The 20025-nt window shown below is 41.7% G+C and overlaps 1 protein-coding gene across 5 annotated transcripts in view; it reads right to left on the reverse strand.

Moving 5' to 3' along the window:
* LOC125447673 (ryanodine receptor 1-like) overlaps positions 1-20025 on the reverse strand; it is a 411721-nt gene that overhangs the window by 289985 nt on the left and 101711 nt on the right. For all 5 annotated transcript variants that reach the window (XM_059641019.1, XM_059641018.1, XM_059641017.1 and 2 more), the window contains 6 exons: positions 18949-19105; positions 15594-15758; positions 13297-13418; positions 11879-12065; positions 9377-9512; positions 8433-8528 (listed from right to left, as the gene is read on the reverse strand). In XM_059641019.1, the coding sequence (XP_059497002.1) occupies positions 8433-8528; positions 9377-9512; positions 11879-12065; positions 13297-13418; positions 15594-15758; positions 18949-19105 (863 nt within the window). The remainder of the gene's footprint in view (positions 1-8432; positions 8529-9376; positions 9513-11878; positions 12066-13296; positions 13419-15593; positions 15759-18948; positions 19106-20025) is intronic.

Genomic DNA, 20025 nt, shown 5'->3' on the forward strand with positions numbered 1-20025 from the left:
TTGTGCTCCTAAGATGCTGCTTGGCCTGCTGTGTTCATGCAGCTCCACACTGTTATTCAGCTCTGCTTTGTATAGATACAACCCATTCATGGTGATGTTAGATTTCAAGGATAGGAAACTAAAGCATTTAACAAGATCTTTATTACACAATGTGCTCACTCTGGAGCTAGTAAGATTACAATGAGCCAGTTGCTTCCAAAAGGACTGATGACATCATGATGTCATGTGATTAGACTCAAAGTGACAGTCCACACACTTAAATGCACATCACTCCTGCTTTATATCAGAAGATCGCGCAATGAAAACATTCACAATATTTGCAATCAGTATACAGTCAGTGGGGAAGATGTTCTGGAGGATATCAATTCCAGTATGGCTGTCAGACACCTCAGGCATCTCATTTATTTTTCTTCACAGATAATGGGAACTGCAGATGCTGGAGAATCTGAGATAACAAAGTGTGAAGCTGGATGAACACAGCAGGCCAAGCAGCATCTTAGGAGCACAAAAGCTGATGTTTCGGGCCTAGACCCTTCATCAGAAAGGGGGATGGGGAGAGGGTTCTGAAATAAATAGGGAGAGAGGGGGAGGCGGACCGAAGGTGGATAGGGAAGAAGCTAGGTGGAGAGGAGAGTATAGGTGGGGAGGTATGGAGGGGATAGGTCAGTCCGGGGAGGATGGATAGGTCGAGGCGGTGGGATGAGGTTAGTAGGTGGGAAATGGAGGTGCGATTTGAGGTGGGAGGAGGGTATAGGTGAGAGAGAGAGAACAGGTAAGGGAGGCAGGGACAGTCTGGGCTGGTTTTGGGATGCAGTGGGGGGATGGGATGAGCTGGGCTGGTTTTGGGATGTAGTGAGGGAAGGGGAGATTTTGAAGCTTATGAAGTCCACATTGATACCATTGGGCGGTAGGGTTCCCAAGTGGAATATGAGTTGCTGTTCCTGCAATCTTCGGGTGGCATCATTGTAGCACTGCTGGAGGCCCAGGATGGACATGTTGTCTAAGGAATGGGAGGGGGAGTTAAAATGGTTCGTGACTGGGAGGTGCAGTGGTTTATTGCGAACCGAACGGAGGTGTTCTGCAAAGCGATCCCCAAGCCTCTGCTTGGTTTCCCCAATGTAGAGGTAGCCACACCGGGTACAATGGATACAATATACCACATTGGCAGATGTACAGGTGAACATCCGCTTGATATGGAAAGTCATCTTGGGGGCTGGGATGGGGGTGAGGGAGGAGGTTTTGGGGCAAGTGTAGCACTTCCTGCGGTTGCAGGGGAAGGTGCCAGGCGTGGTGGGGTCGGAGGGGAGTGTGAAGCGGACAAGTGAGTGCCGGAGAGAATGGTCTCTCCGGAAGGCAGACAAGGGTTGGGATGGAAAAATGGCTTGGGTGGTGGGGTCGGATTGTAGATGGCAGTAGTGTCGGAGGATGATGCGTTGTATCCAGAGGTTGGTAGGGTGGTATGTGAGGACGAGGGGGATTCTCTTTGGGCGGTTATTGCGGGGGCTGGGTGTGAGGGTTGTGTTGCGGGAGACGCGGTCGAGGGCGTTCTCGACCACTGCAGGGGGGAAGTTGCGGTCCTTGAAGAACGCGGACATCTGGGATGTGTGGGAGTGTAATGCCTCATCCTGGGAGCAGATGCGGTGCAGGCGAAGGAATTGGGAATACGGGATGGAATTTTTTCAGGAGGGTGGGTGTGAGGAGGTGTATTCTAGGTAGCTGTGGGAGTCAGTGGGCTTGAAATGGACATCAGTTTCTAGCTGGTTGCCTGAGATGGAGACAGAGAGGTCCAGGAAGGTGAGGGATGTGTTGGAGATGGCCCAGGTGAACTTGAGGTTGGGGTGGAAGGTGTTGGTGAAGTGAATGAACTGTTCGAGCTCCTCTTGGGAGCAAGAGGCGGCGCCAATACAGTCATCAATGTAACAGAGGAAGAGGTGGGGTTTGGGGCCTGTGTAGGTGCGGAAGAGGGACTGTTCCACGTAACCTACAGAGGCAGACATAGGTTGGGCCCATGCGGGTACCCATGGCCACCCATGGCCACCCCCTTTGTCTGTAGAAAGTGGGAGGAATCGAAAGAGAAGTTGTTGAGGGTGACAATGAGTTCGGCTTCTCCTCTATCCATCTTCGGTCCACCTCCCCCATCTCCCTATTTATTTCACAACCCTCTCCCCATCCCCCTCTCTGATGAAGGGTCTAGGTCCTAAACGTCAGCTTTTGTGCTCCTAAGATGCTGCTTGGCCTGCTGTGTTCACGCTTCGTTATCTCATTTATTTTTCTTATTGGCTTTTCTGACTATTTCCTTTTCTCTATACAAACTCTTGTGTTAGCTTTTCTATTCAATTTCAAAAACACCAGTTCCGTTCTCTTTGGTTTCCATGGTGTGTAATTCTTTGGCAAATTGATTTAGCACCTCGTTTACAATATACTGTAACATTCTATGATTTCATGACAGTGACTCTGGTTTTAGAAGTCTGTTTCATTTGCATACCTTCACTGAATCCTTTATAGTGACTTGAAGAAGTATCAATTTGTTTACAATTTATGGAAATATTTCATACATATGTGAAATTTTTCTATTTCTTTTGTCATCCTTAAAGCTTGTTCACTAAAGAATCAGGCTTAGAGATTTCAACTCAGTGTAATTGCTTCACCTACTACAACGGGGTTTTTAAATCGTTTTGATGATTTCTGCTGAATTTTCTTTAAAATTGATGAGGCTTTCAAGCTGAGATTTCATCCACGGACAATTACTTCTCAAGCATCTTAAAGAGATGTCTCCTTAATGTTAGAAATGTATTTTCAGCCAATATTAAATGTTGTTTATTGACTTCTAATAACAGCCCATTTTCAGCTCAGTAATATTCACCAAAACTTTCATGAGGAAGTGCGTATTAAAAGATCCATTTGCGACTTCTTTAATCTCTGTACTCTTTAGCCATTTGTGATTCCAATGTTCAGATCTTGGATGGCAGCTTTAATTGGTGCTTTATGGATGCCTGTATCACAAACATACGGTTCAGCATCATTTTTATTCTGGTTATTAACTGTAAGACAAATTGTTTTTTAAGCACTCCATTTGAACCAAGAACCACATCATCTTTTTCCAGGCGTGAATGACTTTGCCTTCGATACTTCACATCCAGGGTGATCATTCCTCTGTCATTCCCAACAATATCATTCAAGGATTTCATGTAGATCGCTAACTTTTCTTTTACTTTAAAGAGAAGATGTGGTCAGTTGATCTCTGAAATCACTGGCATGTTCTCCTGCATCTTCTTGATTTAGATTGCATACAGACAGTTCAACTATCGAACCCACTTGCTTTACTTCATACTCGTCACTGGGCTGAAGCAAGTTGTCTTATTTCGGCAGTGCATGGGAGGATCAAGCTTAAAAAGCTCACTGTGTAGAGGGGTGGTGCTCCTTTCATCAGCTTCTTCGTTCTGAAGCACTTGTTTAAAAACTTCCAGAGGGGTAACTTTCAAGGAAGCACTGGTTTATTGAGAGTCAATGTCACATGCACATCTCGCATTATCTTCTGGTAGAAGTTTGTGAATAACCAGCTCAATGATGGATCCTTTTTGCTTCATTTCACATTGGCACTATACTTCCCTTTGTCCTTCTACTGCTGTACCTAAGCTGTTAATTTCACAGTGCAGGATGGCAGTATTATCCCCTTTAGCTTTTTGATGCTTAAGCTTTTGGTTTAAGACCGTAAAGGAAGGTTGTAACTTTCAGGTGAGCACCTGATTATGCATTACCAATGTCTTGGGTGTAGCGTTCACTGCTGGTTTTGTTCAGCAGATTAACTGTACAGCTTAGTAAAGTGCCATCCTAGTTCAATTCTTACTTCTTGCATGTTTTGATTTCTACATTGATCTTCGGCCTGATTGCATAAGACACTGATTTGGCCTTGCAACATTTCTTTTGATTCTCATCCTTAATTTTCAATTTGACAGATCTTTTCTATGCTTCCCAGATCCCCATTAAAAACAGTAGCATGTTTCTTTGGATAGACAGAAGATTTCCTTTGAAAACAAATTAAGAGAAATATTCAGTGATAATGGGAACTGCAGATGTTGGAGAATCCAAGATAAAAAAAGTGTGAAGCTGGGTGAACACAGCAGGCCAAGCAGCATCTCAGGAGCACAAAATCTGACGTTTCGGGCCTAGACCCTTCACCACCTGAAGAAGGGTCTAGGCCCGAAACGTCAGCTTTTGTGCTCCTGAGATGCTGCTTGGCCTGCTGTGTTCATCCAGCTTCACACTTTGTTATTTAAGAGAAATCTTCAGACTGACCATATAACTAAATACTCACATTGTTATAACCTCTTAAAAAAGGCACCACTTTGCCCATATACATACTTGGCATGACTTTTGGAGTTTTAGTGCAATGTGATTCTGCTGTGTCTGAGGCACATTATCAGTGTCAATGATATCACCATTCCAGTGTGCACCAAGTAAGGGAGTGACCTAGTATCAGTTGGTGTCACCAGCAATGGTCAATATGTCTATTAACAGTTCCTCTTCCGACTGAGAGTTTGGGCTTCACTCATGCCCTTTGTGTACTGTCTAGATTTTCTTCCTATTCTATGGTTTTTGTACATTTGCTGTGCATTATTCATGTTTCCTCCTCAAACATGCTTGTTCAAAGTGCGTTTTTTTCCTGCAGTTTCTTTACAGATTTGCTGCTGCAGCAATTTGCTGCTCATGATATGTTTTTCACATAATGGCTATAATGAGTCTGTATGGTGCTCATTTGACAGGTTCCATTTTGTGAACTCTCATGCTCAAGCTTAGCTGTTCAGCTTCCTTAGCTGCTAGTTCTATTTTTCCATCAGTAGTATTTTCTGGATTGCTTCACATCTTCAACTATAAAATTCTGCTACTTCTTTAAAATTGCCGCAAACTGGGAGATACATTCACCATCATGCTGGGTGCATTCGTGGAATCTGAACCTTTCAGCAATCATAATGGTTTTGGTGAAAAATGCTAGAATTGCTCCTATTCCTTCATAAGTTTTGGAACCTGGCTTCTCTAGCTATACCAAACGCCTCAGGAGGTTGATAGCTTCTATCAAAAAACCCCTCCATGAAACTTGAGAACACATGAACCTTATATTTTGTTAGCCAGAACTAAACAATAACGGAATCACTTTGCAGGTGTTACAGCTCTTTGAATTTTCAGTGCCAAATTTCCTGTGTGTTGTTATCATTTTAATTTAAAATGGAAAGGTCTGTGTAGCAGGATATACCACAAAAATCTTAGCACAACCTTGCTTCTTCCTCTTTAAAAGGTGTTCCTGAGGCTGCCATTTTCTGTTGAGTCTAATCCCCTAGCTCAAAACATTTCCCTCCATGCAGGGTACTTGTTACTGCAGTGTACATTCAGGGTTGAACATGCAGCAAGCTTCATTTGCACTGCTTACCCCTTCCCTAGGGTGTTTTTTTTTTACTGACTGTCCTGTTTTGGTGCAATGTCATATTTTGATTTCTTGTCTTTTTTTACATCAAAGTGCCTCCAAGATCTGTGGAAGGAGGCCATTTTTTCATTTTTGATGAATCTGTAGATTCATCGGGTGGATTTCAAAGCAGATTTATTCTGTCGCCAGTTTTCTTTGTTACACTTCAGGAAAGAAAGGAGGCCAAAGTGCTTAAAATCAGCAAAAGCTCTATTATTATACAAGTTGTTCACTCTGCAGGCAGCAAGGCTGGATTGAGCTGTTTCCCTCCAAAACGGCTGATGACATCAACAAAAACATGTCACTGGACTCTTAAAGGGTCATTCCACCAGACATACCAAATACACAATAGTTATTCCTTCCACAAGGATACTGATCTAAGTTCTGCTCTGTTTACATTCGACCCATCTACCTTGTAAAAGCCTGTTCTGCCACAAAATTGATCCCAATTTCCCAACAGTTTGAAGCTTTGCCCCTGACACCATATGGCCAAATCCTTCTGTTGGGTTGTGACCTGAAATACGAAAGTGGCCATGATGAGACACTGGTCATAATCATCACAGAGGCAAGCAAATGTGTAGTCAGTTAAAGAGTGGCATGTACAAAATGTGGAGTGTACCATTCATTTAGATTATGGCTGATCTGATTATGGCCTTGCCTCTACATTTCTGCCTACTCCCTCCACTCCCCTGCCCCAACCTCACTGCCACCACTACACCTTTTCAATCCCTTGTTACTGAAAAATCTACCTACCTCTTTTTTATAAATAGAGGCCCTGCCTTCACCATTCAGATTTCCACATTAAACAGGAGACCCCTTATTTTCCAATTACTTCAAGAGAAGTGGGAGGCACAAATGAAGGGTCTGCAGCAAAGTCTGTCTGGCACCCCACACAACAGCTTGTGGAATGCCAATTTCAGCTACTGATCTCAGTAGGAGATCCATCCACTGTTAGTTAGATCCCATCAACATTCCCTGAATTGCTCCATTCATAAGCACAACAGGCCAGCATCCAGGTAGCCTCTTCCATATTCACCCCAGGTTCATAGAACATAGAAGAGTACAGCACAATACAGGTTCTTTGGCCCACGATGTTCTGCCGAACTTTGACCCTAAACCTAAGGTCTATCTAACCTCCACCCCTACCTTATACTATCATTCATATGCGTATCTAATAGCCGCTTAAATGCCCCTAATGAGGCCGACTCCACTACCCTCTCCAGCAATGCATTCTACATACCTACCACTCTCTGAGTAAAGAACCTACCTCTGATGTCTCACCTATATCTACCTCCATTCACTTTAAAACTATGCCCCCTCATAATAGCTACCTCCACCCAAGGAAAAAGCATCTGGCTGCCTACTCTGTCTATACCTCTGATCATTTTATACACCTCTATCAAGTCACATCTCATCCTTCATCGTTCTAAACAGAAAAGCCCTAGCTCTCTCAACTCTTCCTCATAAGACCTTCCCTCCATCCTGGAAACAGCCTGGTAAATCTCCTTCATAGCCTTTTCCAATGCTTCTGCATCTTTCTTGTAATGAGGTGACCAGAACTGGACACAATACTCCAGATGTGGCCGAACCAGGGTTTTGTATGGCTGGAGCATAACTTCAGGCTCTTGAACTCAATCCCTCAATTAAATGAAAGCTAGCACACCATATGCCTTCTTAACAACTCTATCCAGCAGGGTGGCAGATTTCAGGGAACTATGGACATGAACCCCAAGATCCTTCTGCTCCTCCACACTGCCAAGAATCTTTCCATTAACCCTGTATTCTGCTTTCGAGTTTGTCCTTCCAAAATGAATCACCTCACACTTTTCAGGGTTAAACTCCATCTGCCACTTCTCAGCCCAGCTCTGCATTTTATCAATGTCCCTTTGTAACCTAGAACAACCCTCCGCACTATCCACAACTTGACCCACCTTCGTATCGTCCACAAACTTACTAATCCACCCTTCCACTCCTACATCCAAATCATTCACAAAAATCACAAATAGAAGAGGTCCCAGAACAGATCCTTGTGGTACATCACTCGTAACTGAGCACCATTTTGAATATTTTCCATCCACTACCACTCTTTGTCTTCTAAGGGTCAGCCAATTCTGAATCCACTTCAGTGGTGGGTCCAACATGTTATTTACCAAATTCATTTCTGGTCCTGCCTCCAAAGACCTGGGCAGATTCAGGCCCATACTCTATCATGATTCTACAATTTTGACAAGCTACAATTACTGTTTCAGAACTTGCAGATGGTATGGTTTAGTTACACTCTTGAATCTTATTTTGATCTCTTCAGCTAATTATCTGCCTCTACCTAAGAGTGGAGTGATGATAGGTCTCTGCAAAGCTCATTTGATTTATATTGTTAGGCATGCTCTACTGTGTACCTGCTGATATCATTATGACATATATGTCATACAGCATTACTCTGCAAGAGGCACCCCACCAGCTGAATGAAGACAACCTTTTGAGAATACTAACATGGAACAAAATGCAACGTCTGTTGGCACCTTAAAAATTGTGTTGCCTCCTGTTAATGTTACTGAACTCCAAATAATGTACTGAAAAAAGGTTTCCATTAATAGACTAACAATTAGGAAACCCAGGAAAATGGCACGCGCAGCTTCTGAAAGATGGATACACTGCAGCCTGCCACTGTTCCACTCTCACCAAACTGAGCAAACTAAAACCAGGATCCTAGATTTTAAAGTTGATATGGAGGAATATCATTGAAGTTGCAATGGTCTAATACAGAAAATTCCGCAGAGACCATTTAAAACTGTAAATAGCATTACCATGAAATTATGTTACCAGTGTTGGTGGAAGATGAGGTGATTTCCAGGCCAAAACCTTCGAGCAATCATATTCTGTATATTAAAATTGCAGAACATCCTTTTTTAAAACGAGAACAAATCATCAGCAAAGCGTACCTAAGCTTGTTGGAATTACTGTGTCAGAAACATACCTGAGGAAGCCTCCAGTCGATCTAACTTACTGACTAGCCAGTCTAGATTATCAGAGAACAGAGCACAGTTCCTGCGATTGCCACGGATGAGGGATGCTGTATAAGAGGAAAAACATTGCAGTAATGACCGATGAAACAAGAACAATTTACAATTTAACAATAAAAATCAAACAGACATGAAAACCCATGACATTTTATTGGTGGGCAGACCACTACCTTCTGAAGGGCAATTCAGGGGAATAAATGTTGGCCTAGTTAGAAAAGTATACATCCTGTGGACAAAGGATTTTTATAAAGTCATCGTGCTAATTACAGATATTTGAGCAGTAGCAAGGGCCTGGAGATGATGAATATGATGCAAAAATCAGCTTTCAGATGAAAGAGAGCTGAAAAAGGTGACCTTGAAAGTGACACTGCATGAGTGAAGAAAATTACTTTTGGTTGGCAGCTTTTGTTACTGAATAAGCAGGAGCTGGGTGGAGAATGGAAGTGATAAGTGAAGAACTTACATTTATAGTAGGAAACTATTGTAAATTCAGGAAATCACAGGCAATACATATACTTCCAAAGTATACCAAATGTTGCAATTCAGCAAACAGTCCCAACCAATTTGTAAACAGCAGAGATCTACAATCAGCAATGATGAAAACAAGCAGGCAACTTGTTTATGTTGTTTGAGATAGCAAATATCAAGGGTACTAGACAACATATGAAATTAGCTGGTAGCTAAGGGCTTAATATAAAAAAAATTTGGCTGAATGATGAAAATTAATAATTGACTCTAAGAAATCTTAGAAGAAAAAAGGCATTGATAACCATCATCATTTATTGAAAAGAGGTACAATTAGGTCAGGAATTTACTTATACTTGTGATTATATCAGTGGAATACAGCAACAACTTGGTTTTGCTATCTTTTCATTCATACATTGTTTAGGTTCCATACCCAGCAGTTCATAATAGAGGTTAACAATTTCTTTCCAGGACTCAGCTGCTTCTTCTCCTGCAAACTCTGAGAAATGAGCTGCACTGTTATACATGTTCAGTCGGTCAATGGAATCCAATACCAGCTGGATCATGCCCTGGAACAAACAGTGCACAATTAGCAGTAATTGCTACATGCTGTTATATCAACTCAAAGTTTGTCGCTTCAGCAATGCAGTTACTGTTTCCTTAAAGAATTGATCAGAAACACTTCAAAGGTGTTACATCAAGTCAAAAACAGATGAAGGCCTGCCACACCAGATTGCTGATAGCCAAAAAGTAAAGGCAGTCAGGCAGCAGTTTTGTAATAGCTCACTGTTTTGAGTTCACTGTTCCTAATTTTCCCTATGCCTCAGGTCTGTATCATTTTGCAGGACACCAATACGATTGCATCCAACATTGCCAAGCACAGGGAAATACGCAGAAGACAAATTTAAAGCCAAAATGAACAATAATGTGGAACAGACAGAATGCTGATGAAATGCGGCAGGGTCTGGCAGTATCAGTAGAAAGAGTTAACATTGAGTCTGGTATTAGTCTCTAGTATTTTGCCTTTATTTGAACAATAATAAAGGAACTTCTCAGGTCATTTCTGAACTATCATTCCTCTTTTCTTCTATCCTGATGCTTGCATTGCCATAAACATTTGTATCAATTACATGAGATAACAAGGTGTAGAGCTGGACAGACCTTCTCCTGAAGAAGGGTCTAGACCCTAAACGTCAGCTTTCCTGCTCCTCTGATGCTGCTTGGCCTGCTGTGTTCATCCAGCTCTACACCTTGTTATCTCAGATTGTCTTGCATCTGCAGTTCCTACTATCTTTGTATCGATTACATGGTTGTTGCAGCATCATTAATGCCAAGAATTTCCAAATGTTAATTCTCACATTGATACTTAAAAGAAGAACTTGTAAAGACTACTGAGAGAATGAGACAGTGGCACAAGAGGGACTGCTTACTTGGGCAGCTGTTGCAGACATGATGGACCAAATGCTATCCTATACACTACATAATTCTGTGATCAGGGGTACACATAAGAAAGGGAACTACCAGAAGAATGTCTGTCAGGTTCAGTTGAATGAAAGCAACTCTTGTCCTCCCATTAGCACCTTCACATATCATCACTAATCAGAAGCTACTAGAGATTGATTTGGCAGACAGAGATCACAATTCTAAATGTAGGGTGGGCCAGGAAAACCAAAAAGGTACAGGGATGTGCAAAGGTTTGAAAGATATCTAAAAACAGCAAATACTACTTCTACATAACATATCATATTGTACGAAAGCAGGAACGTCAGATTTATCATTGTCCAGTGGAGTTAATTTCACACAACCACAATGATGATAAATTCAGTATCTGGACACACCTACCTGGATCTGGCTCAGTAACCAATGAAAAACAGCTCTTCTATTTGTTCTATGGACATTTACTATTTCTATACTCCGTAGTACTCAGACGACTAGTGACAGAAGCAGTCAGTCAATCACTGCCTTAAAATTCAGATTTGCATTCCCATTGCTCCCCAATTCTTGCCGCTTCCGCCTTGGAAATGGCTGCTAATGAGCCTACCTTAAGAATTTTACAACTTTCTTCTCTTTTTTTCTGGTATATCCCAATAATCATCCAACCTTTCTGATTTTCACATCCTTATAATTTTCCAGTCTCATCACTGACATTGAAGATAAAATTCAAATTTGGCAGTCAATTGTAATGAAAGCAAACAGTGTAAGACTGACAGGTGATCTGCTAATGATCCCATCTATGTATTTTTCCAACATCTGCAGTTGAAGCTGATTGTCGTCCCTCTGGTCTCTACTCTGACCCCTGTCTGTAACTGGGCTAATAATTAATCCAAGTAAACAGAACAAAAATTCAACTGTTATTAACCAAATAAAATAGTTAGCATTACTCCTTATCCATTAAGCTAAGATTTAAACCAGGAAGGACAACAGATACTGATTTCATGATCAAGTGGAGTACTGTTTTGAGCTTTATTAATAATTTAATATCCAGATAATGTCAATACTTCAAAAACATGGCAAATGGCTTTACTAGTATATAAACAGTGGAGCTGGAAATAGTTTTCACTTGATTTATCTTCTATTGATTTCACATGGTGTAAAGTGAACTGTAAATTAGGTATTAGAGATAACAAGGTGTGGAGCTGGATGAACACAGCAGGCCAAGCAGCATCTTAGGAGCAGGAAAGCTGATGTTTCGGGCCTAGACCATTCATCAGAAAAATTTCTGATGAAGGGTCTAGGCCCAAAATGTCAGCTTTCCTGCTCCTAAGATGCCGCTTGGCCTGCTGTGTTCATCCAGCTCTACACCTTGTTATCTCAGATTCTCCAGCATCTGCAGTTCCTATTATCTCTGTCAATTAGGTATTGTTCCTTTTGGCTAACATTCTATACCACATTCACTCACATAGCTTCTTCCTGTTCCAAGGTTTTATTAACTTACCTCTTCCTGGAATAAATTCTGTCTGTTTTTCAGCGAGCGCAATTTAGTTTGCTTTTCTTCATGAGCAAGCTCCTCCTCTGGGTGTTGGAAGTAGCTGATTAAGTCTTGAAGGCTTAGCACTATCGTGTCAATTGGTAGCGTTACTGGAGCTGAAGATTTATTCTTCCCACTTAGCATATCTAGGCCTCTTCATTAAAAATATAAAAGAGTACCATGAACATGAAAAAAATTCAAAGATGCACAGCTCCAAATATTCAATAGCCAATTATATTGCTTGTTGAGCATTTATAGTTGCAATTTCAGTTACTTGCAATGAGCTTTTAAACTTACATAATGCTAGTTGCATAGCCCTACTGACTTCTTTACGTATAAATGTAGCTTTGATATTACTTGGAGATTTTGTTTTTATTTTACAGCCTATTTATGTAAACAATGTCAGTACGTACAACCAGAACTGAAATATAAACTCAGGTGAATGCTCCAATTAGACATCAAGCATTGTTCTAAACGACAGGAATACTGTAAATAAACACCGAAAAGAACTGCAGATGCTGTAAATCAGGATCAAAATCAAAGTTTCTGGAAAAGCTCAGCAGGTCTGGCAGCATCTGTGAAGGAAAAAACAGAATTAACGTTTTGGGTCTGGTGACCCTTCCTCAGAACTGGGGAAATATTGTAAACAGAAAATAGGTCAGTGTCTGTGGACAAAATATACAGGTTAACAATTTGGGTCCAAAACATGCATTAATTTAAAATAAAACAGGAATTCTGAAAATATTCAGTGGATTTGACTGCATCTTTCAAGGGAGGGTTAATAGCTCACATCAGTGACCCTCCACCAGAACCTGTGATGTGTTCATAAATTCTGAACGTCCTCGTCATTTCTTTTTTGTAAGTATTACAAATGCTTCTAAACATAAGGACTTTCTACAGTTCTTAATTGTTCCACATAGAGCTAAAAAGATAGCTTCCATGAATGAAATTTTAAAAACTGAAAATAAAATGAAGTCTAAAGGAGCATAAGTAGACCATTTCACCCCTTGAACTTGCTCAACCTACTTAACCTTATTTTCCTTTCTTTCTACAAAACCTAGACTCTCTTGCTGACCAATAATCTACCTAACTCAGACTTGAACATATTCAATGATCTAGCCTCCAATACTCTCTGGTGCAGAGAATTCTAAAGTCTCATGATCTCAGAAAAAATTCTCTCTCATCTCCATTTTAAACTGTGCTCCTTAAGTTCTCAACTCACCTCACCAACCCCACAAGAAGAAATATCCTTGTAGCATTTACTATGTCAAATTCCCTTAGAATTTGACACATTCAAAATGATCACCTTTCATTCTTCTAACCTCCATTGAGTTAACCTGTGCAACCCTTTCCCCGGCCCAAGACAACAACTAAAATACACATACTTAATGAATTGGTTGAAGAGACCATTTGTACTGAAGATTATTCGGGAGGCCTGTGATTCCTCTTGTTGCGACCGAGATAATGAAAGTCCATCGTCCATGTGCCCTTCTTGGTGTAGTATAGCCTAAGGACAAAGTTTGTTTGAAAAAAATATTAATTTTATGAGAGAGAGAGATCCACCTTAATCCCCAACAGCATTTTCTTTTGGACTTTGCAGGGTGCAGTCAGCTTTAAAGGAGTAGCATGGTGGCTCAGTGGTTAGCACTGCTGCCTCACAGTGCCAGGGGCCTGGGTTCAATCCCAGACTCGGGCGACTGTGTGGAGTTTGCACCTGTGCCTATATGGGTTTTTCCCAAAATCTAAAGATGTTCAGGTATGGTGGACTGGCTATGCTAAATTGCCCATACTGTCTAGGATGGGAAATGCAAGGATAGGATAAGGGGCGGGTCTGGGTGGGATGCTCTTCGGAGGGCCGGTGTATACTCGATGGGCCAAATGACCTGTCTTCACTCTGTATGGATTCTAATTTTTAAATTCTAATTTCTAACATAGCCACCTACTAAGCTCCCATCTGGCAGGGTTCCCATGGTGCAGTAGTAGCGTCCATCGGGGCAGCATGGTGGCACAGTGGCTAGCACTGCTGCCTCATAGCCCCAGGGACCCGGGTTCGATTCCAGCCTCAGGCGACTGTCTGTGTGGAGTTTGCGTATTCTCTGTGTCTGCATGGGTTCCCTCTGGGTTCTCCGGTTTCCTCCCACAGTCCAAAGATGTGCAGGGTAGGTGGATTGGTCATGCTGGATAGCCCATTGTGTTGAGGGAGGTGTAAATCAGGTGGGCTATAGGGGGATAGGTCGGGGTGGGATGCTCTGGAGGTTTAGTGTGGACTTGTTGGGCCAAACGGCCTGTTTCCACACTGTAGGGATTCTATATCTATACTTCTGAGCCAGGAGACCCAGGCTGAAGCTCCACCTGCTTCAGGAGATGTGTAATAATACCTCTGTACAGGATGATACAAAAGAATCTGATTTTCAATTTCATTCAATTTTTTTTAAAAAAAGACACGTTTAAAAAGAAGCTGTGCGTCAGGAATGGTAACTGTGAAACAATCACCCACTGCTGTATAACCCATTTGGTTCATTAATGTCCTTTAGGGGAGGAAATCTTCCATCTTTACCTGGTCTGAAGTACAGGTGACTCCAGACCCACAGCAACGTGGGTGATTCTGAATCGTGCTCTGAAATGGCTTAGCAAGCCACTCACTTCAAGGGCAATTAGGAATGGACAATAAACACTGGCCTTGTCTATGGTGTTGACAACCCATGAAAGAATAACTTTTAAAAAAAATTGATGTTATTAGAATTTAATTTCATGTGAGGCATAAAGCAGGACTTTGCCATGACATGATACGTTTATTTATTATATTTTTCATCTTTCAAAATGTTAAACATTGCAGAATATGGAAAATTCAATTTATTTCCAATCAGACTTATTGACATTTGGTACATTCACATATTCTTTTGATCTAAGAATTTGCTTCTCAAAAGACATATCCATACAGTTACTCTGGATATGAAAATATGAGGTCAGTACATTTATAAGTTCACAATATATTATGCATATTAGATATTTGGGAGTACTTGGGAAGTCAAATCCACAGCTGCTCCCAGAAAGTGGACTGCTAGCCAGACTGGGTTGAAGAAAAGCAGACCTGAGGCAGTGTGTCAATGGCAAGCAAACGTCTTATCTTATTAAACCTAAATCATCAAACAGCCTGCCCACGTTCAATGATGCAGAAATAATTTCTGGTTAAAAACTAAATTCTATTTTTATTCTAATTGTCACATACTAAAATGGCTCAAAATGATTCACAGATTCATTAACAAAAGAAAGTACAGCAATGTTACATGATCAGACGCTCGTTCATTCTAAATGGAAGTAGTCAAGGGTTTTAAAGGTGGGAGACCTGCCAGGAGTGCCAAAATGTAACAAAGGCAAAATTGGGGGGGGGGGGGGGGGAGGAGGACGTCAAGAACAGATAGGTTGAGAAAGGGGCAAGATCAGGTGATGTCACAGAGGAATAAATAGGACATACTACTGATGATATGATTGAGAAATCAGCAGTTTATACCAGGATCAAAAGGTGGAATCAATGTTGCAAAACATGACTTAAATCTCAGACTGTCACAAGGGAGAGGGATGGAGTCAGAGCAATGGAATTGAGTTTGTAGCTTTGTTTTGTATTGTTGAAATTATAATCTTATTTCATCTCCAGTTATCAACTGACAAAAGCATTACTTACTTTCCTCTTCAAGGGTCCCAAACGGACTGTTTTGGTATCAGCCGCAGCATAAGTCAACCAAAGTCCACTGTTCACATGTTGGACGAAGCACATTGACTCACCATATTTGATCTCAGGGATTCCCATGCCTTCTACATCTCTTTTATGAGCAACATCAATTTTATCCTAAGGAAGCACAAAGTTTGTGTTCAGTCCCAGATCAACATGACACATATTGTAATTTATGTATTCGTGTCAACTTAGAAAGAGATGATCGACTGTTCTTTTATTGTGTCCCTGACAGTCGCTTTTGCGCGCAGAAGAGAAATAGTTTTATTGTACAATTTTCATGAAAAATGTCAGTGTATTGTTTTTACATATAAACACAGGCAGAAGTAGTATTGTGCATAGATATATTACACTCTGTATAAATGTAAAACTAAGAACAAAGACAGTTGTGAGAACCAGGGTTTTGGCTTTGAGAGGGTAAAGTATAACCAGAAGGACAATATTCTGAAAGCAAGAAAACAGCCTCCTACAACCTGAATACAAAACCTGTCAGAGGAAGCATTAAAACATTCATAGACATTTCTAAAAATCACTTACATACTTAGCAGTTAGACCATAAGATAAAAGAACAGAAATAAGCCATTCAGCCAATCAAGTCCACTCTGCCACTCAGCAGGATTATGGCTGACCTGACAATTCCCAACTCTATTTTCCTGCCTTATCCCTTGAAACCTGGTCCCTTATGAAGGGTCCAAGCCCAAAACGTCAGCTTTCCTGCTCCTATCATGCTGCTTGGCCTGCTGTGTTCATCCAGCTCTACACCTTGTTATCCCTTATTGATTAAGGATCTTTCTGTCTCAACCCTGAATATACTTTACACCAAGGACAGTTAAGATTGGCTGTTAAGAATCCTACAGATGTCCCACCTTCAGAAAAAGAGTTGCATATTTCTGTTTGTAATAGGCAACTCCATATTCTGAGGCTATGTCTCCAGTCCTAAACTCTTCCACAAGGGGCAACAATCTCTCTGCATCTAAATTAAGACAAAGAACTCCATATGCTGGAGATCTGAAATAAAAAGAAATTGCTGGAGAAACTCAGCAAATCTGGCAGCATCCGGTGGTAGAAAATAGAGTTAAAACATTTTCTGTCCACATGTACCCTGCCAAGCCCTTCAAGAATCTATATGTTTCAATAAATATGCCTCTCATTCTTCTAAATTCCAGTGCTCAACTTACCTCATAAGAAAATCTCTCCATACATAGTATCAGCCGAGTCAACTTTGCCTGGACTGCCTCCAATATCAGTATATATTTCCTTAGTTAAGGGGTCCAAAAATGTTCACAGTATTCCAGCTGTGGTATGACTAGTTCCTTAAAAACTTTTAGCAAGCTATCCTATTTTTAATGCTCCATTCCTTTTGAAATAAAAGCCTTCCCTAATAGCAGTTGAACTTGGATGGTACCTTTTTGTCATTCATGCAGGAGGACTACAATCTCTTCAATGGTGCAGCTTTCTGCAGTCTCTCCTCATTTAAATTCTATCCAGACATCCTACCAAAGTGCATAACCTCACATTTTCCCATGTTATGTTCTATCTGTCAAGTATTCACCCACTCATTTAACCTGTCTAATCTCTCTTTAGACTCCTTCAATCGCCCCAACACTAACATCTATTTCAAACACACCAACTCTCATAGCTACCTGGACTATACCTCATCTCACCCACCCTCCTGCAAAATTGCATTCCCATACTACCAATTCCTACACCTCCGCTGCATCTGCTACCAAGTTGGAGCATTCCATTCCCAGACATCCAGATGTCTTCCTATTTCAAGGACCACAACTTTCTCCCTCCAGTGATCAAAAATGCCTTCAAACACATCGTTTGCATTTCTCATACTTCTGCCCTCAAATCCCCTGCCCACAACAAAAATAAAAACAGAGTCCTCCTGGTCCTCACGTACACCCCACCAACCTCCACCTCATGCATATCATCCTCCACTACTCCCACCACATACGATCCAACCCCACAACCAAAGAGATATTTCCTTCCCCACCCCTATCTGCATTTCTTAGGGGCCGCTCACTACCCCTCGTCCGCTCCACACTCCCCACTAATCCCACCACACACAGCACCTTTCTCTGCAACCACGGAAGTGCTACACCTGCCCTCACACCTCCACACTCACCTCCATCCAAAGCCTAAAGCAAACTTTCCATATCTGACAGGGGTTCACTTGTACATCCTCCAATCTGGTCTACTGTATCTGTTGCTCCTGATGTGGCCTCCACTACATCGGTGAGACCAAGCACAGACATGAACTCCATTCCGTGGAGTATCTGTACGCTATAAATGACAACACCTTCCAGTCTAGCCATTTTAGCTCCCCCTCCCCCCACTTCCTTGATGACATATCCATCCTGGGCCTTCTCCAGTGCCATAATGATGCCACATGCAAAATGGAGGAGCAACACCTCATATTCCACCTCGGAAGCCTACAGCACAATGGCTTGATAACAAAGTGTGGGGCTGGATGAGTTCAACAGGCCAAGCAGCATCTTAGGAGGACAAAAGCTGATGTTTCAGGCCTAGACAGGGTGCTGCTTGGCCTGCTGTGTTCATCCAGCCCCACACTTTGTTATCTTAGATTCTTCAGCATCTGCAGTTCCCATTATCTCTGAGCACAATGGCTTGAACCAGTTTTAAAATCTCCCCACCCCCAGCCTCATCCCACATCCAAACCTGTCTCATAAATGCTTCCGTGACCTGACACAATCTGTCCATCTTCTCTCCCACCCGTCCGCCCCATTCCCGCCATCCCCGAAATGCATCCACCTATCACTATCCCACATATCTTTCACCAGCAACCCCTCCTCCCTCTATTTCCCAATTCGCTTGATTGCCCAGTTCTGAAGAAGGGTCCCGACCCCAAAACATCGACTTTCCTACTCCTCTGCTGCTGCCTGACCTGCTGTGTTCCTCCTGCTCTACACTGTGTTAGACTCTATTTCAAGTTTGATTGTCTTTGAACATCACACATTAGACATAATGTTCAGTTGATGACAATGAGGAGCAGCGCCAATGACTGATTTTTCTCCTCCTTCCGAACACCAGCAGTTAGAATTTTTTTTCCTTTTGTCACACAGCCATGTAATCAAGAAGTACCAATCCTTATTAATAATGTAGCTGCCAGACTGCAGGTGGAGGAGACAGCCAGTTCCTTAATGCTATCCCAATCAAAAGTAATTAAATTAGCAAATGCCATGCCAATTTTCTGTCTGTGCAGGAAACTTGAACTATATTGGAATTCTGAAAGCAAATTACTTCCCAAACACTCACCCCACCCCCCCAAATTTTCTCTCACCTTTGATATACGAAAGCAAAATGAGGTGATTTTGGTGTTTGATTTATCTTGATCAAAAAGGAGAAGCCCTTTCTCCTCATCCAGGCCCAAGTATTTGCCTGTTGTAACATGCCGAATGCGGAAAGGCTGACCCCATTTCATATGGCCACCACTCCAGCTGTTGAGTAAAAGGTCAATTAACATCTCTCGTACAGTGACTCAAAAGGAAACAAAATATACAATTTATGGACTAATAACCAGCCACCACATCCCAGCATCTAGATTTTCCATACAGTATTGCATTTTATGCTACACTTTAGAAGATACATTACGACTTGAGGATTGTTTGATTCCCAAGTACTAATTACAATAAGAACAGAATGTACCAAGTAGAAAAACACTGTGGTAACATTTAAACAAGGAACATATTTCATAAGACACTGGTAAAATAGTTGCAGATTCACAATTCAAGTTTAAGTGTACTGTCACTGGATTTATAACTAGGATGCTAATTCAACATTATTAGATATTTAAGCATGATCCTGGTAAACGTACATGCTTGTCACAATAACTTAAAACTGGACTTTTATTTTAACGGAAGGGACTTCACTCACATTTAGTTTGTATTTTATTTAACTTAACATTTGGCCATTTAGGAAAACAGATGACATGTGCAACAGTGAAACTATCTGCAGTTAATGCAGTTTTCTGCTGTTACTAGTAGTAGTCACTATCGTGCCAGAGAACCACAGGGGCTCTTTCCGATTAGAAAGAGACAACTAGTGGGAAGTTTAACCCGAGGGTCATTACACCTCAGGGGTGGGTGGGGCAAGTCTGAGAAAGCAGAATCTTCATGGTGACCTCAGTCAGTATGAAACTGAACACACATTGCTGGTGATAACAAAGTGTAGAGCTGGATGAACGCAGCAGGCCAAGCAGCATCTCAGGAGCACAAAGGCTGACGTTTCAGGCCTAGACCCTTCATCAGAGAGGGGGATGGGGAGAGGGTTCTGAAATAAATAGGGAGAGAGGGGGAGGCAGACCGAAGATGGATAGAGGACAAGAGAGATGCAGTGGGAGAGAGATTCCCTTAGGTTG

Source organism: Stegostoma tigrinum, chromosome 39 (genome assembly GCF_030684315.1).
Source record: "Stegostoma tigrinum isolate sSteTig4 chromosome 39, sSteTig4.hap1, whole genome shotgun sequence".
In the NCBI taxonomy this organism is placed as follows: Eukaryota; Metazoa; Chordata; class Chondrichthyes; order Orectolobiformes; family Stegostomatidae; genus Stegostoma; species Stegostoma tigrinum.